Source organism: Glycine max, chromosome 18, assembly GCF_000004515.6.
Source record: "Glycine max cultivar Williams 82 chromosome 18, Glycine_max_v4.0, whole genome shotgun sequence".
Classification (NCBI taxonomy): domain Eukaryota; kingdom Viridiplantae; phylum Streptophyta; class Magnoliopsida; order Fabales; family Fabaceae; genus Glycine; species Glycine max.
The window spans coordinates 48,151,426-48,170,855 of NC_038254.2; the positions used below are offsets into that span (position 1 = coordinate 48,151,426).

The window sequence follows — 19,430 nt, forward strand, 5'->3', positions numbered from 1 at the left end:
TCATGTGAAAATGAGTCTCATGAATAATAAGAAAAAATGTGACATTAAATTTTTAGGTTTTCAGTTGATCACGAGTTTCACTTTTCATGTATTCTTTTCATCTTTTTTTATGTCTCGTTTTGGTGCGAACATTAATTGATTTTTATAGTTTTTATTTAGATGAATCTAATGAGACAAATTTTATATCTTAAATCAATATAATAAAAAAAATGTTCAAAATGGTGTTCAAAAATCGAAAATAATTAATTTTTCAAAATGACTAACTTGTCATGAATTAAATAAATAAGGAAGTCATTTTAAAACTTTTAAAAAATTAGGGAGCCAATTTAGACTGAAAATAAGTTAAATGACCATTTTTATATTTTATCCTAAATAAAACACCATTCACATTGGCATTATTATAATTAACTATCATCAAAGCTGCTGTAAAAAAAAAAACTATCATCAAAGGTAGTCATTATTTTTATTAAAAATAGTCCAATTAGGGGATTCTTTTGTCGTAAAAAAAAAAAACTATCATCAAAGGTAGTCATTATTTTTATTAAAAATAGTCCAATTAGGGGATTCTTTTGTTGTTTTCCAATTGTAGCTCAGGCCACGTGAGTTTCGTTTTGCTATATTTGGGCGCTAATTATTAGGTAATTTAAAATTATTATTATTTATTTACCGTTATAATCAATTTCTATGTAACATTTGAATTTTTTTTATGTAACACATTTAAGTTTAGTTTTAATATATAAAATAAAATTAGACTAAAATATATTTTTAGTATTTATTTATTTTTATTAAAATCCTTTTTATTTTTAAAAATATTTATTTTGATAATTAACATATCAAATTTAGTTTATGTTGTCTTTTCAAGATAGTGACTGTTTTTTTATTTTGGAATATAATTTTAAATCCTTTTTTAATTGATTTAAATTTGTTTCATTAATTCACTGTAAGAAAATTATGAATGCTGAAAATTAATGTTGAAACCAAAATACAATAAGCATGTTGAAAATGATGTAAAAACTGAATCTCTCAAGCAATAAAAAAAGAATATAAGATATTATATTTACAAATTTTTTTAATTGTTTATAAGATTTATTTTTCACACAAATTTCATCATGATTTTTTAATTTTATAATTTCAATCTCGTTATTCATGCAAAAAAAACTTGAAGCCTAACAGAAACTGGGTCAGCTATTCGCAAAATAGAATTATATCTGACTCATCCAGTGATGAAGAGCATATTGTACTAAATATTGACTTGGGTCTTTACTACAATGTGTAATAAACTGGCCTTATCGTTTTAACAAGACACAACGATTCTTTCTTTCTGCCACTGTGTGTCCCTGTTTATTAATTTCTTCGTTGTTTCTTTCCCCTTTCAGCTTTAGCAATCATTAATCCCCTAAACCGGTCATTCATTCCTTGTTTATTGGTTTCTCTTAATTGCAGGCCATTGATGAAGACGCCAAGTTGAAAAAATGGGTGGACACAACGGCATAATTGTTTGATTCTGTAAACGAAAATGATATCCAACCGTTCAAAATCCGTGTTGTTCCGGCCGGAGAAAATACGAAAATTGAAGGAGCACGTGTATGAGCCACGATTCAAGGGAAGAAGTGAGTAATTAACAAGAAATGAAAGAGATCAAGTGGCGTTACACGATTCACCTTCTTAGTCGAACAAACGGAGAAGCAAAATAAATTCTAGGGAAATCTATCCAGTTAATGCTGAAACAAGAAGCAGCAGTTCGTGCAAGCTACGAGGAAGAAATCAAACTGTATAGCTACGATCTAGCCACAACTATGCTGTACGAGGTTGTTTTCTCTTAAAAGTTCTCATATGTGAATCGCATGAATGGAATTCAGTATGACAACCATCTTCCAAGCTTTCCATCAGAATGAGGAGTTTAGATGTGGTTGTATGTGATCTTTAATTTACAGGTATAGAAAATTATATATCCCTTGTCGTTGTCTATATTTGCAAAAAAATTTAAATCTCACGTTAATTTTGAAAAAAATTTAAGAGACATATCTTTTTTCATGAGTTACTTTTTATAGTTGAGTTAAATCTAAACCTACATTCTAAGACACTATCATATTGTATTTTTGATTCATTTAAAAGATCATTTATCATGTTATCACGCACCAAATTTAAAAGTATTGGACATGAGAAAAACTATTAAAAAAAATCAAGTTTCACAATATTGATTATAAATAAAATTAAAATAAAATATATAAATTTGGATAATTAATGTCTACAGAGGACGAATCCTGGTGCAGCGCTAAAGTTGTGCAGCGCTAAAGTTTTTTTATATAAATTTGGATAATTTTTATCCCATAAATTAACTTTTCAAGTTAAGTTAAATTTAAGTTCACATTCTAATATCTATAAGTTGTTTAAATTACTTTTTCCCCAACTCGAAACTAATAAATCTTGGATTGATACTTATACTAGTATCATTGAGTGTCTAGCCAGGTATTTCCTTTACCGCATTCCGGGTTCCAACTGAACCCCATTAAAGGCGCTCACTTTCTTGATCTTGTTTACTCGATCATTTATCGGCAACAAATCGTGTCATACGATTCTTCATGATTGTGTGGCATTATTTGAGCCAAACTTCATCACGACTTTTCCCCATTCCCAAGTTTTTTGGGCGCGATTACAACTTTGCTATATCGGTGGCAGCTTGTTAAGAAAGGAATAATGCAGCAATCAGGCACTGCAGGCACAAGCGTGAACCAGAGGCCCAAACGAAGGATCAATCCACCCAAGCACCTAAAAGATTTTGTCTAAGCAATTCTGTTAGAAAGATGCTGAGTTGGTGAGATATTACTAGCTAGGATAGAATATGCTTTGTGCTGCTTGTCTGTTTGTTAGCTATTTCTGTTATTGTCATTTTCAATTTTGCAGCATCCTTGTATGGTGCTTATATATAGATACTAGCTATGCATTAAAGGCAGTAGAAAAATAATATAATCCTTTCTTTCCTGCATTCTCTCGGAGGTTCCTAGTCCTCCAATTCTAGGATACTTTGCTTGAGGACCTAACACAGCTGTTCTCGGTTTTATTCAGACCTTTTATGCAGTCTTCGGCTATCATCGTCCAAATAATTGAGTCATGTAGAAGTATAACAACATTTGTTAATTACCTCATGATTCTCCATCTATTACTAGCTATGAAGCCTAGATACGAGATACAATACGGATACGACACAGATACGGATATACGACAAATTTTTAAAATTAAAGATACGATACGTCTTGGATACGTTAATAAAATATATAAAAAGTTATATATAGTTTCAGATTTTTTTTTTCTTGAACAGTTAGATTTTTCATTGGAATAGCTTCAAATTCATATTAAAAAATAAAACATGAAAAATCAGGACATAATATCAATGTTGTCTAGACTAGAAAATGCTATCACACATGGAGTATGTTTGATATAGGAGAGGTTTTATTACTTGTCTGCAAATTGGACAAATCCACATCGCTTGCCAGCTGGAATCTTCACATGAACTAATTCACCATACTGGCTGAAAACTTGCCTCAGATGATCATCAGTGACATTAGGGTCCAAATTGCCAACAAAAATCTGCAATTAAGATTCATGTCACAAACAAGTTGAAAAGCAAGCATTTCTATATTGCAAAGAAATACGCACAGTTGTATTATTTGGATCATTCTCGTTCTGTGAGCCTTGAGATTTAAAATTCTGATATGAAGCTGCATGTTCAAAACAGAAGTAAAAATATGAAAAATGTGAACACAAAAGGAAACAATTCATGGAAAAAACAGCAAGAACAAAGTAAAACAAAACAGAGGATACACAACAAAAAAACTTATTTCAGAGATAGAATTTAGAAACCAAATCATTATCATGTCATGATTTTGAATTGCATTTCATAACACTGATAACAACAATTGTGCCTCCATTCCATTACAGCATAGTAGTATACATAATATATAGTTAATCAAGTAATCTAATAAAACTTTGCCAAATTCATGGCAGGATAGCCAATTTACCCACTTGATTTATTCCACCTTGTAGCTCAATTCAGCAGCAAATCATTACTTGATACATATTCAATTCACAATTAATTTAGCCCCATATGATAGGAATGAAATTGCCACTGCGACCCAAATTTAAAACTCTGGTGTTAATTTAGTTGCATCTATAAGAACTGTAACAAAGACACCCTCTAACCATCTACCATAAACCAATTGAAGATCAAGAAAAACAAGACAGAACTAGGCTCTTTGATTCTTACCATATGCGAGCCAGTTTCATTGCGTATTCCAGCTCCACTTGAATCAGGAAGCCTATATATGAGTTTATCTGTCCATTAAATGAAATCAGAACAAGTTTATCTGTCCATTAAGATAAATTAGTGTAAATTCAACAAAGTTAGCTGTCATAGAGTGACAATGGCAGGCACATATTATCCATTTAGATAAATCCAAAATAACAAAAATTCCTATTCAGCTTGGTAAAACAACAAATAACATAAATCATCATCAAATCAAGAAAACCTAAGGTTTATAACATGAGCAATAGCTGCACCATTAACACCCAAATGGAAAACAAACATGAATAAAGGATCCAATGCTATGTTGGTTACATCTCCTGTCACTAGACAAAACCAGAGAAAGAATCATTAGAATCATAAAATGACAGGATATTGCAGACTCAATGAGTACCAACTAAATCTGATTTTTGACAGAACATTTTCACCTATGTCTGACCAGAAAATGATACCTTCATGTGGTATTAATTCTTTTAATTTAGAATTCATAGTTGGACCTGCTTCCAAGCAATCACTCTTCTCTTCTGTAGGACAGGCTCCATTAAGGGCGTCTTCCTCAGCCACAAAAGAGATTGTGACACTGACAAATTGTGAGACTATAATACCATATCAATTAGTCAACAAAAACAAACAAATTGTGAGACTGAATCACATCAAACGCCTATAATACTTTGATCATTCATTCATTTGTCATTAATTTATAGCTTTCATATAATGATCACAATTTACAAAAAGACATACTTGTGATCATAAGCAAAAAATACAGTTTCTACCCTATTTCACATAAAAAAATACAGCTTTCATATAAGTATTGGCTTTATACAATAGCCTATATCAAAGTATCATTACTAGTTAGAAATTACTAAATTATTGTCAAACTCTAATTGTTTCATTTTCTTCTCCTCCATTGCCATCATCTAAGAAAAGCATAGCTTCTAAATCTGGCTCATCAAGAGAAAAATCTGCCATTTCAAGAACTATCATCAAGTGGATCATGTACATCTCCATTAATGTCCCACAATCTTGTCTCTCCTTTTTTATACCCTTCCTCTTTTCTAGACAAAAGCCTAAGATTAGAGTGCACAAAAACCAAATCTTCAGCCCTCTTTGGATCCATTTTGTTTCTCTTCAAAGAATGAATAAAGGAGTATGTACTCCAATTCCTCTCACAGCATGAGGAAGAACATGGCTGCACTAGAAGCTTTAAAGCAAGCTTTTGGAGTATAGGTGTAGAGGATCCATGCATCACCCACCAAGTTTTTGGATCTAATGCCCATCTATCCTCAATTGAATCAAATGAACCAAAGTCACCCGCACAAGATGAGAATTTAGAGAATTCTTCATAAACTTTTGTCCTAACATTAACATGTGGAAAATATCTCTTAAGACATTTATTCCTTTGGCTAGAAAGTTCATCATCTCTATGAGGAGGAACCCTATTTGGAACCTCATTAAGCCAATTATCACTATAGTACCTATAAAAAAAAAATATGTATACATTTTAGTCATACTATGGTTTAGAAAGAGCTAAGCTAAGCCATACACATTATTGAAAAATTGATATAAAAATATTACCTTGGATTTAGAGAATGAGCTAAGCAATGAAGTGGATTACAACTCTTACTCCACCTAGAATTAAGTATTTCATGAATAACTTCAAAGAAACTAGAAACTTCATTTTCTAGCACTTCATCATGCCTATAGATGGTTGTCTTCACCTTTTCTATCATAGAATCCCATATTTCATACACTAAGTGAAGATTAGAAACATCGGTGTCACATATTCTAATCATGCTATATATAGGATCTATGAAAGAAAGGATGTAATCAACTTTATCCCACCATATATCATTCAAAATCAACTCTTTTACATGTGCAACTTTTCTGACATCATCTTCTCTATAACTATTCCATTGATCACTAATGACCATATTTTGCAAACAAAGTTTCAACAATTTTAATCTTTTTAACATGACTATCATAGAGGCAAAACGAGTTTCAGCAATTGAAAGCAATTTAAGAGAAGAAAACTCATTAAAAATTGCTAATCTCATTGAATGAGTCATGATGAAAACCTTGATAAAAGAAGCATCGCCAATTACTTCAGCAATCCACCCACATTCATTGAAGACATTTTCATTACCATCAACATTCTTTGCAGCACAAATGTTTTTCACTCCAAGATTCAAAGTATGAACCACACAAGGGGTCCAAAAAATATGAGGAAATTCAGCTTCTATCAATAACCCAATTGCCTTACAAACAGGATCATTATCAGTTATGACTTGGACTACATTTTGTAGCCCTACCTCCTTGATTACATCCTTTAATAAGTCAAACATGTAATGTTTGTCCTTGTACTCCTTGGACCCATCAATGGCCTTTAAAAACATAGGTCCTTCTTCAGATATAGCCACGAAGTTTATCAAAGGTCTTCTTTGAGCATCTGTCCAACCATCTGCAACCAATGTAACTCCTTTTAAACTCCACATAGATTTGATAGGTTGAAGCAACCTTTCAATATGAGACCTCTCTTGCTGTAAAAGACTAGTTCTCAATGCGTTATAACTAGGAGGAAGAAACCCACTTAGATTACAGTTAGTAGCAAATGAATAAGAACTAACAAAATGTGGATTTCTAGCAAGATGGAATGACAAGCCGGCAGAATAAAACATCCTTGCTATCTCTGCTCTAAGATGATTCCTATCCTCAATATTAAATGCACTCTCTATATTGCTTGATTTTCTTCTTTTTGGTGGTAATGTTGGTGATGTTGGAGTCCTTTTGTCAGTAGGTAAAGGAACATTCTTAGACTTTAATCTGTTTTCAGTCTCTTCACAAACCCTCCTCAAATCAACCAAATATGCATTAGTAACTTTCGGACAAGTAGCAATTCCACTACCACATTCTGAGCAAATGTGTTTTAACCCTAGAGTATGAACTTTTGACAACTTTTTCTCAAAAATTACAACTCCACAACCTATTACCACCCCCATCTCCTATCTTTTCCTTTATTGTAACAAATGACCACAGTGGAGCATGGTCATCTTGATATTCTGAAGATGCAAACATTTCTGTTATACAAGACATCTTTCACAGCACAGCAAACACACCCACAAACAAGAAACAACATTGATGGGAACCAATGATGACGAGAATCGACGGCAACAAGAGTACTTGCAGAATTGCCAATGAAGAGAGCTGTAGAAGAAGAACCCGTCGTCGAGAAGAAGGCGCCGTTGAAGATGGCTTGTAAAACCATCAACGAGGAGGAAGAACCACGTCAACGCGGAAAAGAATCACTTTGCAGCTTTGTTTTCAGTTGTCACGTAGTGTGGAGAAGAAAAGAAAATGGATTTGAGTTTCGTAAGCGTGGAGAAGAAGAGAAGCAAATGGATTTTGTTGCAGTGTTGATAACTCTTCTTACTGTTATCCAGACTTTTTATGTAGTCCTCAACTATCATCGTCCAAATTAAGTCAAGTAGCAGAAACAACATTTGTTTCCTCGTGATTCTCCTGTGTTTTTGGAATATTTAAGCGTTTTGTATTTTCTACAAAAGCAAAATTGTCTTGTTTTCATAATATGATAGTATCATTTTATTGCCTTGTATAATTACTGATGTATATATTAATTTCAACTTGGTAATGGTATGTATATATTCCAAAGTCTCTAACTCATGTTCTCTAGATCAACTTGACTTGTCCTAACTGAGTTAAATGTGCCCTATTTTAAAAATGAGTTGTAAACTTTGTACTTAATCCATGACACAATTGGGTTATATAAGTTTTGCCCAATAATAAATCCATTAAATGGTGCTTTACTAACATTTGACTTTCATGAAATCTTTGATTAGTTGAAAGATTTCATTATTTTTTACATTAAAAAAAATAATGAAATATTTTATTAAACTCAAGTAATTCATAAAACAGTACCAAACACAAAAATTCAAAAGATTATAGCTACTAAGACAATAATATTGATGATACTAAAAAATTTCAATACCATCTTCACATTTCTCTTAGTATTTTGTAAAATGATTTTAAATAAAAATGAATATATTTAAGTTGTATATGCAAGGGTAAGCTGCATACAATGATAATCTTTCGTACCTTAGTAAGGAGCCTTGTAGCATGAGGTATGTTATTTTTTCAATATCTTAAATATCTAAAATTGTTATATTTTCATAATAGTTAAAATTGCTGTAAAAATTTGAATTATTATAATATCACATGATATTGTATATCATGTCTATCTATATTTATACAACTACTTAGTGAGCACTTTTTCACCATTTATTCAACAATTATTATAACCTTTTAGTATACAAACACATTTGACATTGACACAAGTGACAGTAGTTTGTTACTTGACCAAGTGGTTCAAGATTCAAATTCTGGTTAATCCTTGGATATGAAATAAATTATATTGGAATAAGAATATGCATCTTGTGTACTTCATGATCCCTAATGAAGAGTCATCATTTCTGACAAGGGTTATTTCGTATCAATACCATGATTAAAAAAAAAAAAAAACTTCTAAAATGGAGCATGCAATTAAAGGTGAAATTGGCCCCAATTAGTGATAATTAAGTCCAATTTCTATTAATACCTTTAGCTGCCCCATTAAAACTCTCATTGAGATCCATAAGTGGCATTCTCTAATGTGTTTGGTAGGAGGGAGATAAGGTGGATGCAATAAACAGAGGAGACATTGTGTGGGATCCATACCTCCAATACTTTATTTTAATTCAAGAATCTTCCTCCTATTTTATAGATTTTCTACTTTCATACTCCCTACCAAACAAAAATTCAGGTATATGATAGATGGTGTACCACATGCATACACTAAAATAATAGAATTCAAAAAAGGATTTCAAACATTTATATAATTTTCTACAATTGTGAAATTTCCTACAATTTTCTACATAATTTATATAATCTAATACTATATACATAAAAATTCTTAAACATGGTAAACATTACTCAAAATTCATGATATTCACAATCAACAATAAAAAGATATGTGTCTTAAACAAAACAAACTAGTAAATACCAATAAAAGTCAAATGCATGTTTCCTAAAAGCATGATATAATGGGCGATACCACAAAATATATGCTCCAAGAACCCCTCCTATGAAGTAGATAATTGCAAGAAACCATATTTCTACACCTGCAACAAAGAAGGTCAAGTTCCTAACGCATGGAATTTGGAAATGTCATATTTGTAATTTGAGCTGTAAAATAACCTAAGAAAATACTTGGTATCTAAAGTCACCTTCACCCTTAATCCAAGCTGCAGCAAAATTATTTAATGTTTTATAAAAAAAATTGGGAGTAGAAAAGAATAAAAGATTCCAAATTGCTACTTTTTAATATAAGGTGTAAAGCTTTTGACATTGATGCCAATTAAAAGATAATTAAGAAAAGATCCTTGAAATAGAAAGAAAAAATTGAAAAATAAAAGAAAGAACTGACAATGAATGTGCATGAATGCTGAAAGAATGCCATAATAGGAACCAAATTTTGTATCGATAATCATGCACACCAAATTTTAAATTAATTGAACATTTATATGTAAGTAATCTTTTAACCGATACTTATATTTTAAAAAGCATATGATACATTAAAAAAAGATTTTTGATTAAGTATCAAGTAGTTTTAAAATTGTATAACATTTTATATATTTGATCTTTTTAACAATTTTTAATCAAACCATTAAATTGATAAATTTAATGTCCATAAAAAGTTAGTAAATGGAATATATATATATATATATATATATATATATATATATATATATATATATATATATATATAAGAATGATTAACAGAATAAGTAGTTTATTTAGTCAGTATATTGTTTTACGCAATACCAACTAACCACTCATCCAATAAATTGTTCCTAAACTGGAAATGTTTTCTCGAAGACTTTTCAAATTGTATTTGTATGAGATAAAAGACAAAGGTCCAATACGGAAATGGCAGTTGTATACTTTGTCTAATTTAACTTTTGTCAAGGTTTTCAATTGGCTTACCGGGCAAGAAATGCCTTTAAATATTCTCACCAAAATAGGTGAAGCCTCACTCTTTGGAACTGCATATGTGCAATCATAAATGGCTGGAACGAATGGCCGAAGCCTTTGTACTACTGTGACAAAACCCTGGAGAAAGATTATCAACTGAAAGGTATCAAACTATTAGCTAAAAAACAATCAAAATGTGTAACTTAGAAACTATGTTAACTATTACACTTTTACAGAAAGAATGAATTGAATTGCTTATTTACTTCTCTATTGATTATAGTAGGAACCTTGCTTATATAGCAGGTTAATAGTAACTACTTGTTGGTTATAAAAAAACAAACTCAACCAACTTTATAACTACCAGGTTACAGCTTTTTAAAACTTTGAATTATTCCTAACATTCCTCCTTAATTCAAAGTTGCATTTACACAAACAACTCCAATGGAATCTCTTAAACATCTAAATCTTTCTAGCTTCAAAGCCTTAGTGAGTATGTCTACAAGCTGAACTTCAGTTCTGCAGTACTCAATCTTCAACTTTTCATTATTGACTTGCTCTCTTAGGAAGTGAAACTTTGTTTCTATGTGTTTACTTCTTCCATGGGAAGCTGGATGCTTTGCTAAATCAATGGCAGATTTATTGTCTACCAACAGCTTCACCTTTCCTGATTTTTCCAGCTGCAACTCCTTAATCAGGACATCCAACCACACAACTTGGCATGCAGCTTCTGAGGCTGCAATATACTCTACTTCACAGGATGACTGTGCTACCACTAGTTCCTTGGTGGAGGACCAAGAGATTGGTGCTCCTCCATAAAAGAAAATGTATCCTACAATGTTTTTCCTATCATTTTTATCCCCACATCAATCAGAATCAGAGTATCCAGTCAATTCTGGTCCTATGTCAGCTTCACCTTTAGGAAATAGAATTCCAAAATTGGTTGTCCCTTGAACATACCTCATAATCCTCTTAGCAGCTAGCAAGTGAGACTGCTTTGGTTCTTGCATAAATCTACTGATTAGCCCAACACTGAAGTTTAAATCAGGCCTTGTATTGCATAGGTACCTCAAGCACCCAACTATTTTCCTGTAGTGAGTGGGGTCAACTGGTTCTTCATTAGTTTCCTTCTCTAACACAAGGTCAACCTCTGCTGGTGTTCCTGCTGGATTGCTCTGCTGCATATTAAATTTCTTCAACAGGTCTTGTGTATATTTGGACTGATGCATCACTATACCATATTGAGTCATTCTAAACTCCATTCCAAGGAAATAGGAGAGAAGTCCAAGATCACTCATCTCAAATTCATTCATCATTTGATTTTTGAATGTAGTAATCTCTTCCTCACTGCTTCCAGTAATCAAGAGGTCATCAACATATAGACATACAATCAATGTCTCTGATTTGCTGTCCTGCAGACATCTCACATACAGTCCATGTTCTGAGGTGCATTTCTTGAAGCCAATTGTGACAAAAAGCTATTGATTCTCTTATTCCAAGCTCTTAGAGCCTGTTTAAGGCCATACAATGCTTTCTTCAGCTTGTACACTTTGTTTTCTGAACCCTTCACTACAAACCCCTGTGGCTAAAGCACATAAACTTCTTCATCTAATGGACCATTAAGGAAGGCAGATTTAACATCTAGTTGGTGCAGGGACCAGTTAGCATTAGTTGCAATGGCTACAACAAATCTGATAGTTTCAATCCTAGCCACTGGTGCATAGACTTCACCATAATCAATTCCAGCCTTTTGCAAAAAACTTTTTGCTACAAGTCTGGCCTTGTGTTTCACCACTTCCCCCTTTGGGTTAACCTTCACTTTATAATCCCATTTTAGTGTTATAGGCTTCTTGTTTGAAGGAGGATCCACCAATTCCCAAGTCTGATTTTTTTCTATAGAGTCAATCTCCTTCTTCATAGCCTTCACCCACATTTTATTAGTCACTGCTTTGTCAAATTCAATAGGTTCAGCTTTTGCTATGAGTGCAAAATGGACCAATTCTCCTTCTAAGTTGACCTCTGAATCCTAAAACAGCTCATAGTCCCTCAAAGGTATTGGTAGTTGACTTGTCCTTGATGATTTCCTTACACTAGGAACTTGGTTAGTAGTTGGTGCAGCTGGAGGTGTTTCTTCTTCTAACAATATCCTGGACTGACTTTCACTAGAAATTGAATTCCAATTCCAGCTTCTAGTTTCATCACAAATAACATCCCTGCTAATGGAAACTTGACCACTTTCTGGATTATACAGCTTGTAGCCTCCAGTTGAGTGATAACCAATTAGGATATGTGGCATGCCCTTATCATCAAGCTTTCTTCTAAGTTGATCAGGAACATGCTTGTAGCATATTGACCCAAAGATCCTCAAGTGTGTAACACTCGGTTTGGCTCCAGTCCATGCTTCCTCTAGTGAAGTATCTATCAATCTCTTAGTGGGAGATATATTTGATATGTATGCAGCAGTTGATACAGCTTCTCCCCACAAGAAACATGGCAGGTTTTTGCTCTTAAGCATGCATCTCACCATGTTCAGCAGTGTTCTGTTCCTCCTCTCAACTGTGCCATTGTGTTGAGGTGTGTAGGGTGGTGTAACCTCATGAATTAGCCCCTCACTTTCACAAAATTCCTTGAACTCTTTTAACACATACTCACCCCCACCATCAGTTCTTAGTACCTTAATCATTTTTCCACTTTGCTTTTCAACTAAGCATTTGAATTTCTTAAAGACATGTAGGACTTCATGCTTCCTTTTAATTAGATAAATCCAAACTTTCCTAGTTAAGTCATCGATGAAAGAGATGAAATACTTGCTGCCTCAAGGAGTTTCTGTTTGTATAGGACCACACACATCAGAATGGATGACCCCTAGCTTCTCAGTTGCTTTGGTAGGAACAAACTTGCTGAAGTTTCCTCTGGTCTGCTTGCATTCAATGCATTCTCTACACACCTCATTAGGGACTTCAATATGGGGTAATCCTTCAACCATCTTATGGCTAGTAAGTAAGTGCAGATCCTTGAAGTTGAGATGACCAAACCTGAGGTGCCACAACCATTCCTCCTTATTTTCAGAGGTTGCAAAGCATTGATGTTTCAGGATGTTCATCCCAATCCTAAATGTACTGTTCTGGGACAGATTTGCTTGGATAACCAGCTTCTGATTTCTATCAAATACCTTGAGGCAATTGTCTTCCATTGTCATAACAAATCCCTTTTGCAGTAGTTGCCCAAGACTCAACAAATTTGTTTTTAGGCCAGGCACATATGGAACCTCCTTAACGACTGTTTCTTTTCCATTTGTGTCTCTAAAAGCTACTCTACCAATGCCTTCTGCAGTGAGACTACTATCATCTGCTAACCAGACTTTGCTCTTTGATGAGTCATCCAAACTGATGAACCATTCCTTCTTCCCTGTCATGTGAGTGGAACATCCAAAGTCCAAGTACCAAGAGGTGTCAATGGAGGATTCCTTACTTGTGGTTGCCATGAGCATTACAGCTTCAGAATCTGATCCTTCATCCTGTGCCAGATTTGCCTGATTCTTTGGCTTATTTTTAGCACCTTCTCCTTGCCAACAGTCTCATGCATAGTGACCAAGTTTTTGACAATTGTGGCATCTCACTTTCCTCTTATCAAACTTCCATTCCTTGCTTCCATTGGAGCTATCATTTTTCTTCTGTGATTGATCACTTTTTTTTCCTTTAAAGAATTCACTGCTTGCATTATATCCTTGATCTTGGTGTTTCTGATTACTGCATAGCTTATTTCCCTTCCATGGTCCTTTCCCTTTTCCTCTTTAGCTGGATCTTTCTTGAAGTGTCTGTTCTTGATTGGATCTTCTCTCATTGATCCTCATTTCATGTGCCTCTAGGGAGTGCTGCAATTCTTCAATCTCCATGTCATCTAAGTTCCTTGACTCTTCAATTGCAACAACCACATGATCAAATCGTGGTGGCAAAGTTCTCAAGATCTTGTCTACCACTAGTTCATCGAGGATCTTGTCGTTACACGACCTCATGGTATTAACCAGTTCTTGAATCCTATAAAAGTAATCTGAAATTGATTCTTTCTCTTCCATGCATAGTAATTCATATTGCCTTCTCAAAGTCTGTAGCTTCACTTTCTTGTTCTTTTCTCCATCACCATATGTTTTCATCAGAATCTCCCATGCTTCCTTAGAGGTAGAGGCCTTCGAGATCTTGTTGAAAATCTTTGAGTTCACACATTGGTAGATGAGAAATCGAGCTTTGCAGTCAAGTTTTTGCTTTTGTTTGAAAGCCAATTGTTGTTCTTCAGTGGCTTTCCTCCCAGGATCTTCAAACCCAAATGTCACCACTTCAAATACATCTTGGAAGCCAAAAATTGCTAGCATCTTGACCTTCCAATCATCAAACAGTTTTCCATCGAAAATCAGTAAAGATCCTTGAATGGTATTGTTTGAGCCAGCCATGTTGCACCCTGATCCTCCTTCACTTTCCTATACACAGCTGCTATCTTAGAGGTTCCTCTACACGCGTTCTTGACTACCAAGAACCCCACTCAACCACCACAATCACAGATATGATGGTGAAAACAATGAAGAATCACTCACAAGTCACAGTTCTCACAAAAAAGAATCTCAAGAAGAAAGATTTCCCTTAGTTTTTTTTGTGTCAATAGAAGCTTGCTCTCTCTCTTTCTAATCTTCACAGGTCAGGTTTGTATAAGCTCTAGATACCATGTTAACTATTACACTTTTACAAAAAGAATGAATTGAATTGCTTATTCACTTCTCTATTGATTACAGTAGGAACCTTGCTTATATAACAGGTTAATAATAACTACTTGTTGGTTATAACAAAACAAACTCAACCAACCTTATAACTACCAGTTTACAGCTTTTTAAAACTTTGAATTATTCCTAACAAACTTATGGTGTTAATGGTAACATCAATTATTTATCCTTTTTGGATTTTCTGCAAGAAGAAACATAGTGGATACAAAAAATCAAGTATACTACATCAAATTATACTCTCCTAAGTCCTAATATACTAATAACCAACTTCGGTCACCTTAGTACGAGGAATCAAAACATTTCTAGGTATAGACAGCCCTTTTGAAGCAGCAAACTCTTGAGCTTGTAAAAGATTTGTTTGCGTGAAACGAGTTCCTTCAACAAAAAGGGCCAACCAGAAAGGAAATGGCATGTGCTCTAGATGCCTAAAATATGACTACCGCACAAAAGTCAAGATATGTATAAATAAAATGCTAATGAGGAAAATTGAATGTGTAAATTAGGAAAAATTATTTAGATATACCTTCAGTGATGTTTCATCTTTTGTCCAGATTCTTTCTAGAAATATATATTCATCTAACCACATTGACCAACCTAGCACCTGCATAGATGCTCTACAATTATTTATGGTTGGGTTAGATAAGATCAACTTTCTATCACGGTAGTTAAGTAGCACCAAATTATCAACAGGGTAAGGCCTTGGGAATTTATAATGTTTATGATTTCTGGTGTTTCAAACACTAAAGGATTTTGAAGTACAAGTTACTTCAACTACATGATTACAATTTGTGCAAGATTGAAAACTGAAAAGTACTTTGGATTGGATTACTAAATAGAACTTTTGATCTTATCTTTATGCAAGAACTTACAAGATTTTCTATTTTATTCCCAAATCATAGTCACTTATTTTTTTTTTCAAGGGAACTCCCATTTCAACTTTATTGTTAATGGATTGAGAAATTTCTGCACAGAGTAGTTAAATGTAAAAGAAAAAGCCTTGATATAATTTTTAATTTATATAAGATCAAAAGAAGAAGGATTTATAGAAAATCATGGGAAGAAATTTGACTTCTTTCTCCATAATGGCTACTGTGCTACCAAGGCAACCTGAGCGCTATCACAAAAAAAATCATGCGTGTGTAATAATAGTGTATTATGAATAGTTGTTCGCTTCGTCGGCAATTGTACCGATTTGCACAAGTAGTGTATAAAAGGGTAAGACCGAGTATTGTATCCACAGGAAATTTGTTTCACCTAGACTATGTGTATTCAGTCTGTAAACACTTTTTAACTTTGAAATAAAGTAAGGATTGAATGGTGAATAGGTTTTTTGCAATGTTAAACTACTTAGACAATGGTAAAATACTCAAAGTTGTAAAATGCAATAAATATCAAGATAAAAGTATCGGGGAGTTTCCTACTGAAATTTCTCTTACTGTATAAAAAGTTTTTTCTCGTTATTCTAGTGCTCTTACACTGAGAAAATACTCAGACCATGATTCCTCACATGAATGAGCCTAACTCTTTTAGCTTTTGTTCTTGATTCCTCAACAAACTCGTTCTAAAAGACTTGCAATAAGCACACAGTGTAAAATATACTAGATTACTGCATTCTATTCCTAGATACACAGGCCTCTAGCTTGCTCTATTAAGTTCCAAGGTTTTAAAGCATTTTTCAACACTAAAAAGCCTAACTAAACATACAAATGGGTGATCAAGCCACAAGCATGTACAATAAATGTAGATAGAAACAAAGAACACCAGAAAATAACATTAAATAGATCGTTAGAACATTACTTCAAGAGTTTTCAGTAGTTACTCCCCAACAAAGAAGTTCTAGCCTTCCATTACAAGAAAAGCTTCATACAAACAAGGAAAGAAATATTTTTGGTGAAAGAAAATGGAAAAAGATGAGGGAGAATGTCTTCTCTAGCCTCTCTGTCCTATTTCTCTCTGTTTTTTCACATAGCAAATGCTTGGCTAGACTGTGGTTGTGGTGGTGTCCTCTTGTTTTCTGCCAATCTCAGTGTTTTAAAGGTTCTTGGACTTCTCAGCACACGAAGACTCGCTCAGCGAGCATGTTTCACTGAGCGAGAGTAAGTGAAAATTCGCTAAGCGAGCTTGGGCGTGCTGAGCGCGAGAGAAGACAGATCTCTGACTTATCCTCTTCTAGGGTTTCCCATCCGCTAAGCGAGTTGGATGCCTTGCTAAGCTGATGAGGCTTGCTTAGCCAATCTGCCTCACTAAGATAGTTCATCAGCAACTTTTTTGCATCTTCTCTTCTTTAGCCTACAAACTGAGTTGAATTCAACATTAGGTCACAAAAATGGAGTTTTTACTCTATAAAATCACACAAGAATGAAAATATTTACAATTTCCACAAAAAGAACCATAAATTGGGGGCACATTTCTATTTTCTTGCAAATTTTCAATACACTAATAACTCATGAATAGCAACTAACAATAGTCAGAATCATTTCTACACAAAACAAACTAAATGATTCTGAAATTACTTTAACTAATGTACTTTGAAGCAAAGTCCTCACACAAAAACAAAGATGTAATTTACTGCTATCATAACATGACTACATGACATACTTGTGCATTTTAATAAATTCACATATAGTAGGTTCCAGAACTAAGACCCTTTCTCAAATAAGCCAATCAATGTCACTCTTGTGGTTGCAGATTATAGGTGCATTTTCTTTACCTAAAATTTTCTTGGATGAAAAAATAAAATTAGTGAGACTTGTACTATTTTGAGTAGTACATTGTTTCCAACAATAGAATGCAAATAATAGTGATGATGAGAATTCGGTGATAAAATAAATAAGGAAACAAATAAATATATAAATATATAAAACAATGATTTATAAGAACATAAGCTATCACCTTACCCATTAATTGAAGAGTTTCTGAATCTGTGTATAGCTCAATCTGCAACCCGAAGATTCAACTAGTTAGACCAGTGTGGATAATGCCACACTAATATGCTTTACATAAATCCTTAACATGCCAAAAGATAGACACAAATAAAGTATTATAATGATGAATTAAGTTAAACGTAGATGGAGTTAAGATAACCAAACATGGCACCTTGATGCCAACACACCAATCAATGAGCCATATAAGCTCCAACCATAGTGATTTTGTGAGCAATTTGTTTATTATCCTAAACCAGTTCTTTGATAGTGGCTGAAGAAGGACAAAGAAGACAGCCTACAAATGCATATATATTCATTAGGTGAAACTATTAACTAATCAAAATTAAAAAAGAAATGTGATTTTGTAAATTAACTACTATATTATTGTGAAGATCATTGATGCAAAAGAGAATGCAAGGGCAAGTCATAGCCATCGCAATTACAATTCTAAAGCACATATAAAATTACTACATACAACTAAAAGTGATATATAAAAATTTTGCTTGATCAATGAGAGGAAGTAGAAGAAATACTCTGAAACTTTTTTTTCTTAAGCATGTATGTTGAAATACTCGATACAGATACTAATAGTTATTTGCACAAAACTGGTAAAATTCCATATCAATAAGGATTACGGCGAAGCCACAAAGATACAATAACATTCATTAGGGAAAATAGGTGTTGGGTAAAATAAGAGGGGGAGGAGTTGAGGAAGAATCAATTGCTCACAGAGCATGCTAAAACACCTAAATATTCCACTCACAGTTATTGAAACAACCCAATATAGAGAAAATTTTTCTTTGGTGTATTATAAAGCATAACCAAATGACTTGGAAGATTCTACTTTCTTATACCGCTCACTTGGCAAGTTCGTTACGGGTGATTTTTGTTGCGACAACCATGTTTGTGAGGGTTGGCTTCACCTCAGTGTACTTACGGGTCTTGAGCCCATAGTTAGGGTTCACCCACAAGATGTTCTTCTCAAGCACTGCCAGCATCTTGTTGATTCTGTCAGCAATTTCTTCATTTGGTGGTATTCTTGGGGAGTGGATGTCATAGACACCAAGTCCAATTCCAGCACCATACTTCACACCTTCACGGAAGATTGACAAAAGCTTATCGTCACAACGAGAGTTCTTAATGGTGACAGAAGCTTCCTTTCCTGTTGTAATGTGAGTGTTGAGCTCGGATCTTATGCTTTTTCCTCTTTCAAACAGCACCAAGCACGCGTGTGATTTTTATTTACCACATAGTTGATGATTCCTGACGGCACGCATCCTTCATTGAGGTCGATTCCGACGATGGTGCAAATCTGATGGTTGTTCAGTTCCGAAGCACAAAAAACGTAGGAATGTGAGAGAGACAGAGAGAAAGAAAGAGAGTGAGTAAGATTTTTTTCTAGGGATTTTGGAAT

The 19,430-nt window shown here is 33.7% G+C and overlaps 1 protein-coding gene and 1 pseudogene across 1 annotated transcript; both read right to left on the bottom strand.

The window, feature by feature from the left end:
* Positions 1 to 5,270: 5,270 nt before the first annotated feature.
* On the bottom strand, positions 5,271 to 7,296 carry LOC113000219 (uncharacterized). Its single transcript, XM_026126893.1, has 2 exons — positions 5,876 to 7,296; positions 5,271 to 5,775 (listed from the first exon to the last, which is right to left on the bottom strand). The coding sequence occupies exons 1-2, from the start codon at positions 7,294 to 7,296 to the stop codon at positions 5,271 to 5,273; spliced, it is 1,926 nt and encodes a 641-aa protein (XP_025982678.1).
* Positions 7,297 to 9,465: 2,169 nt separating this feature from the next.
* LOC100786281 (1-acyl-sn-glycerol-3-phosphate acyltransferase 2-like) lies at positions 9,466 to 19,293 on the bottom strand (annotated as a pseudogene).
* Positions 19,294 to 19,430: the final 137 nt, after the last annotated feature.

Excerpts from the sequence above, each read along its gene's own strand:
- LOC113000219 (XM_026126893.1), bottom strand. The coding sequence starts at position 7,296 with ATGGGGGTGGTAATAGGTTGTGGAGTTGTAATTTTTGAGAAAAAGTTG. Across the intron at positions 5,776-5,875 it reads GCTCATTCTCTAAATCCAAG|GTACTATAGTGATAATTGGC; the intron begins GTAATATTTTTA and ends TTTTTTTTATAG.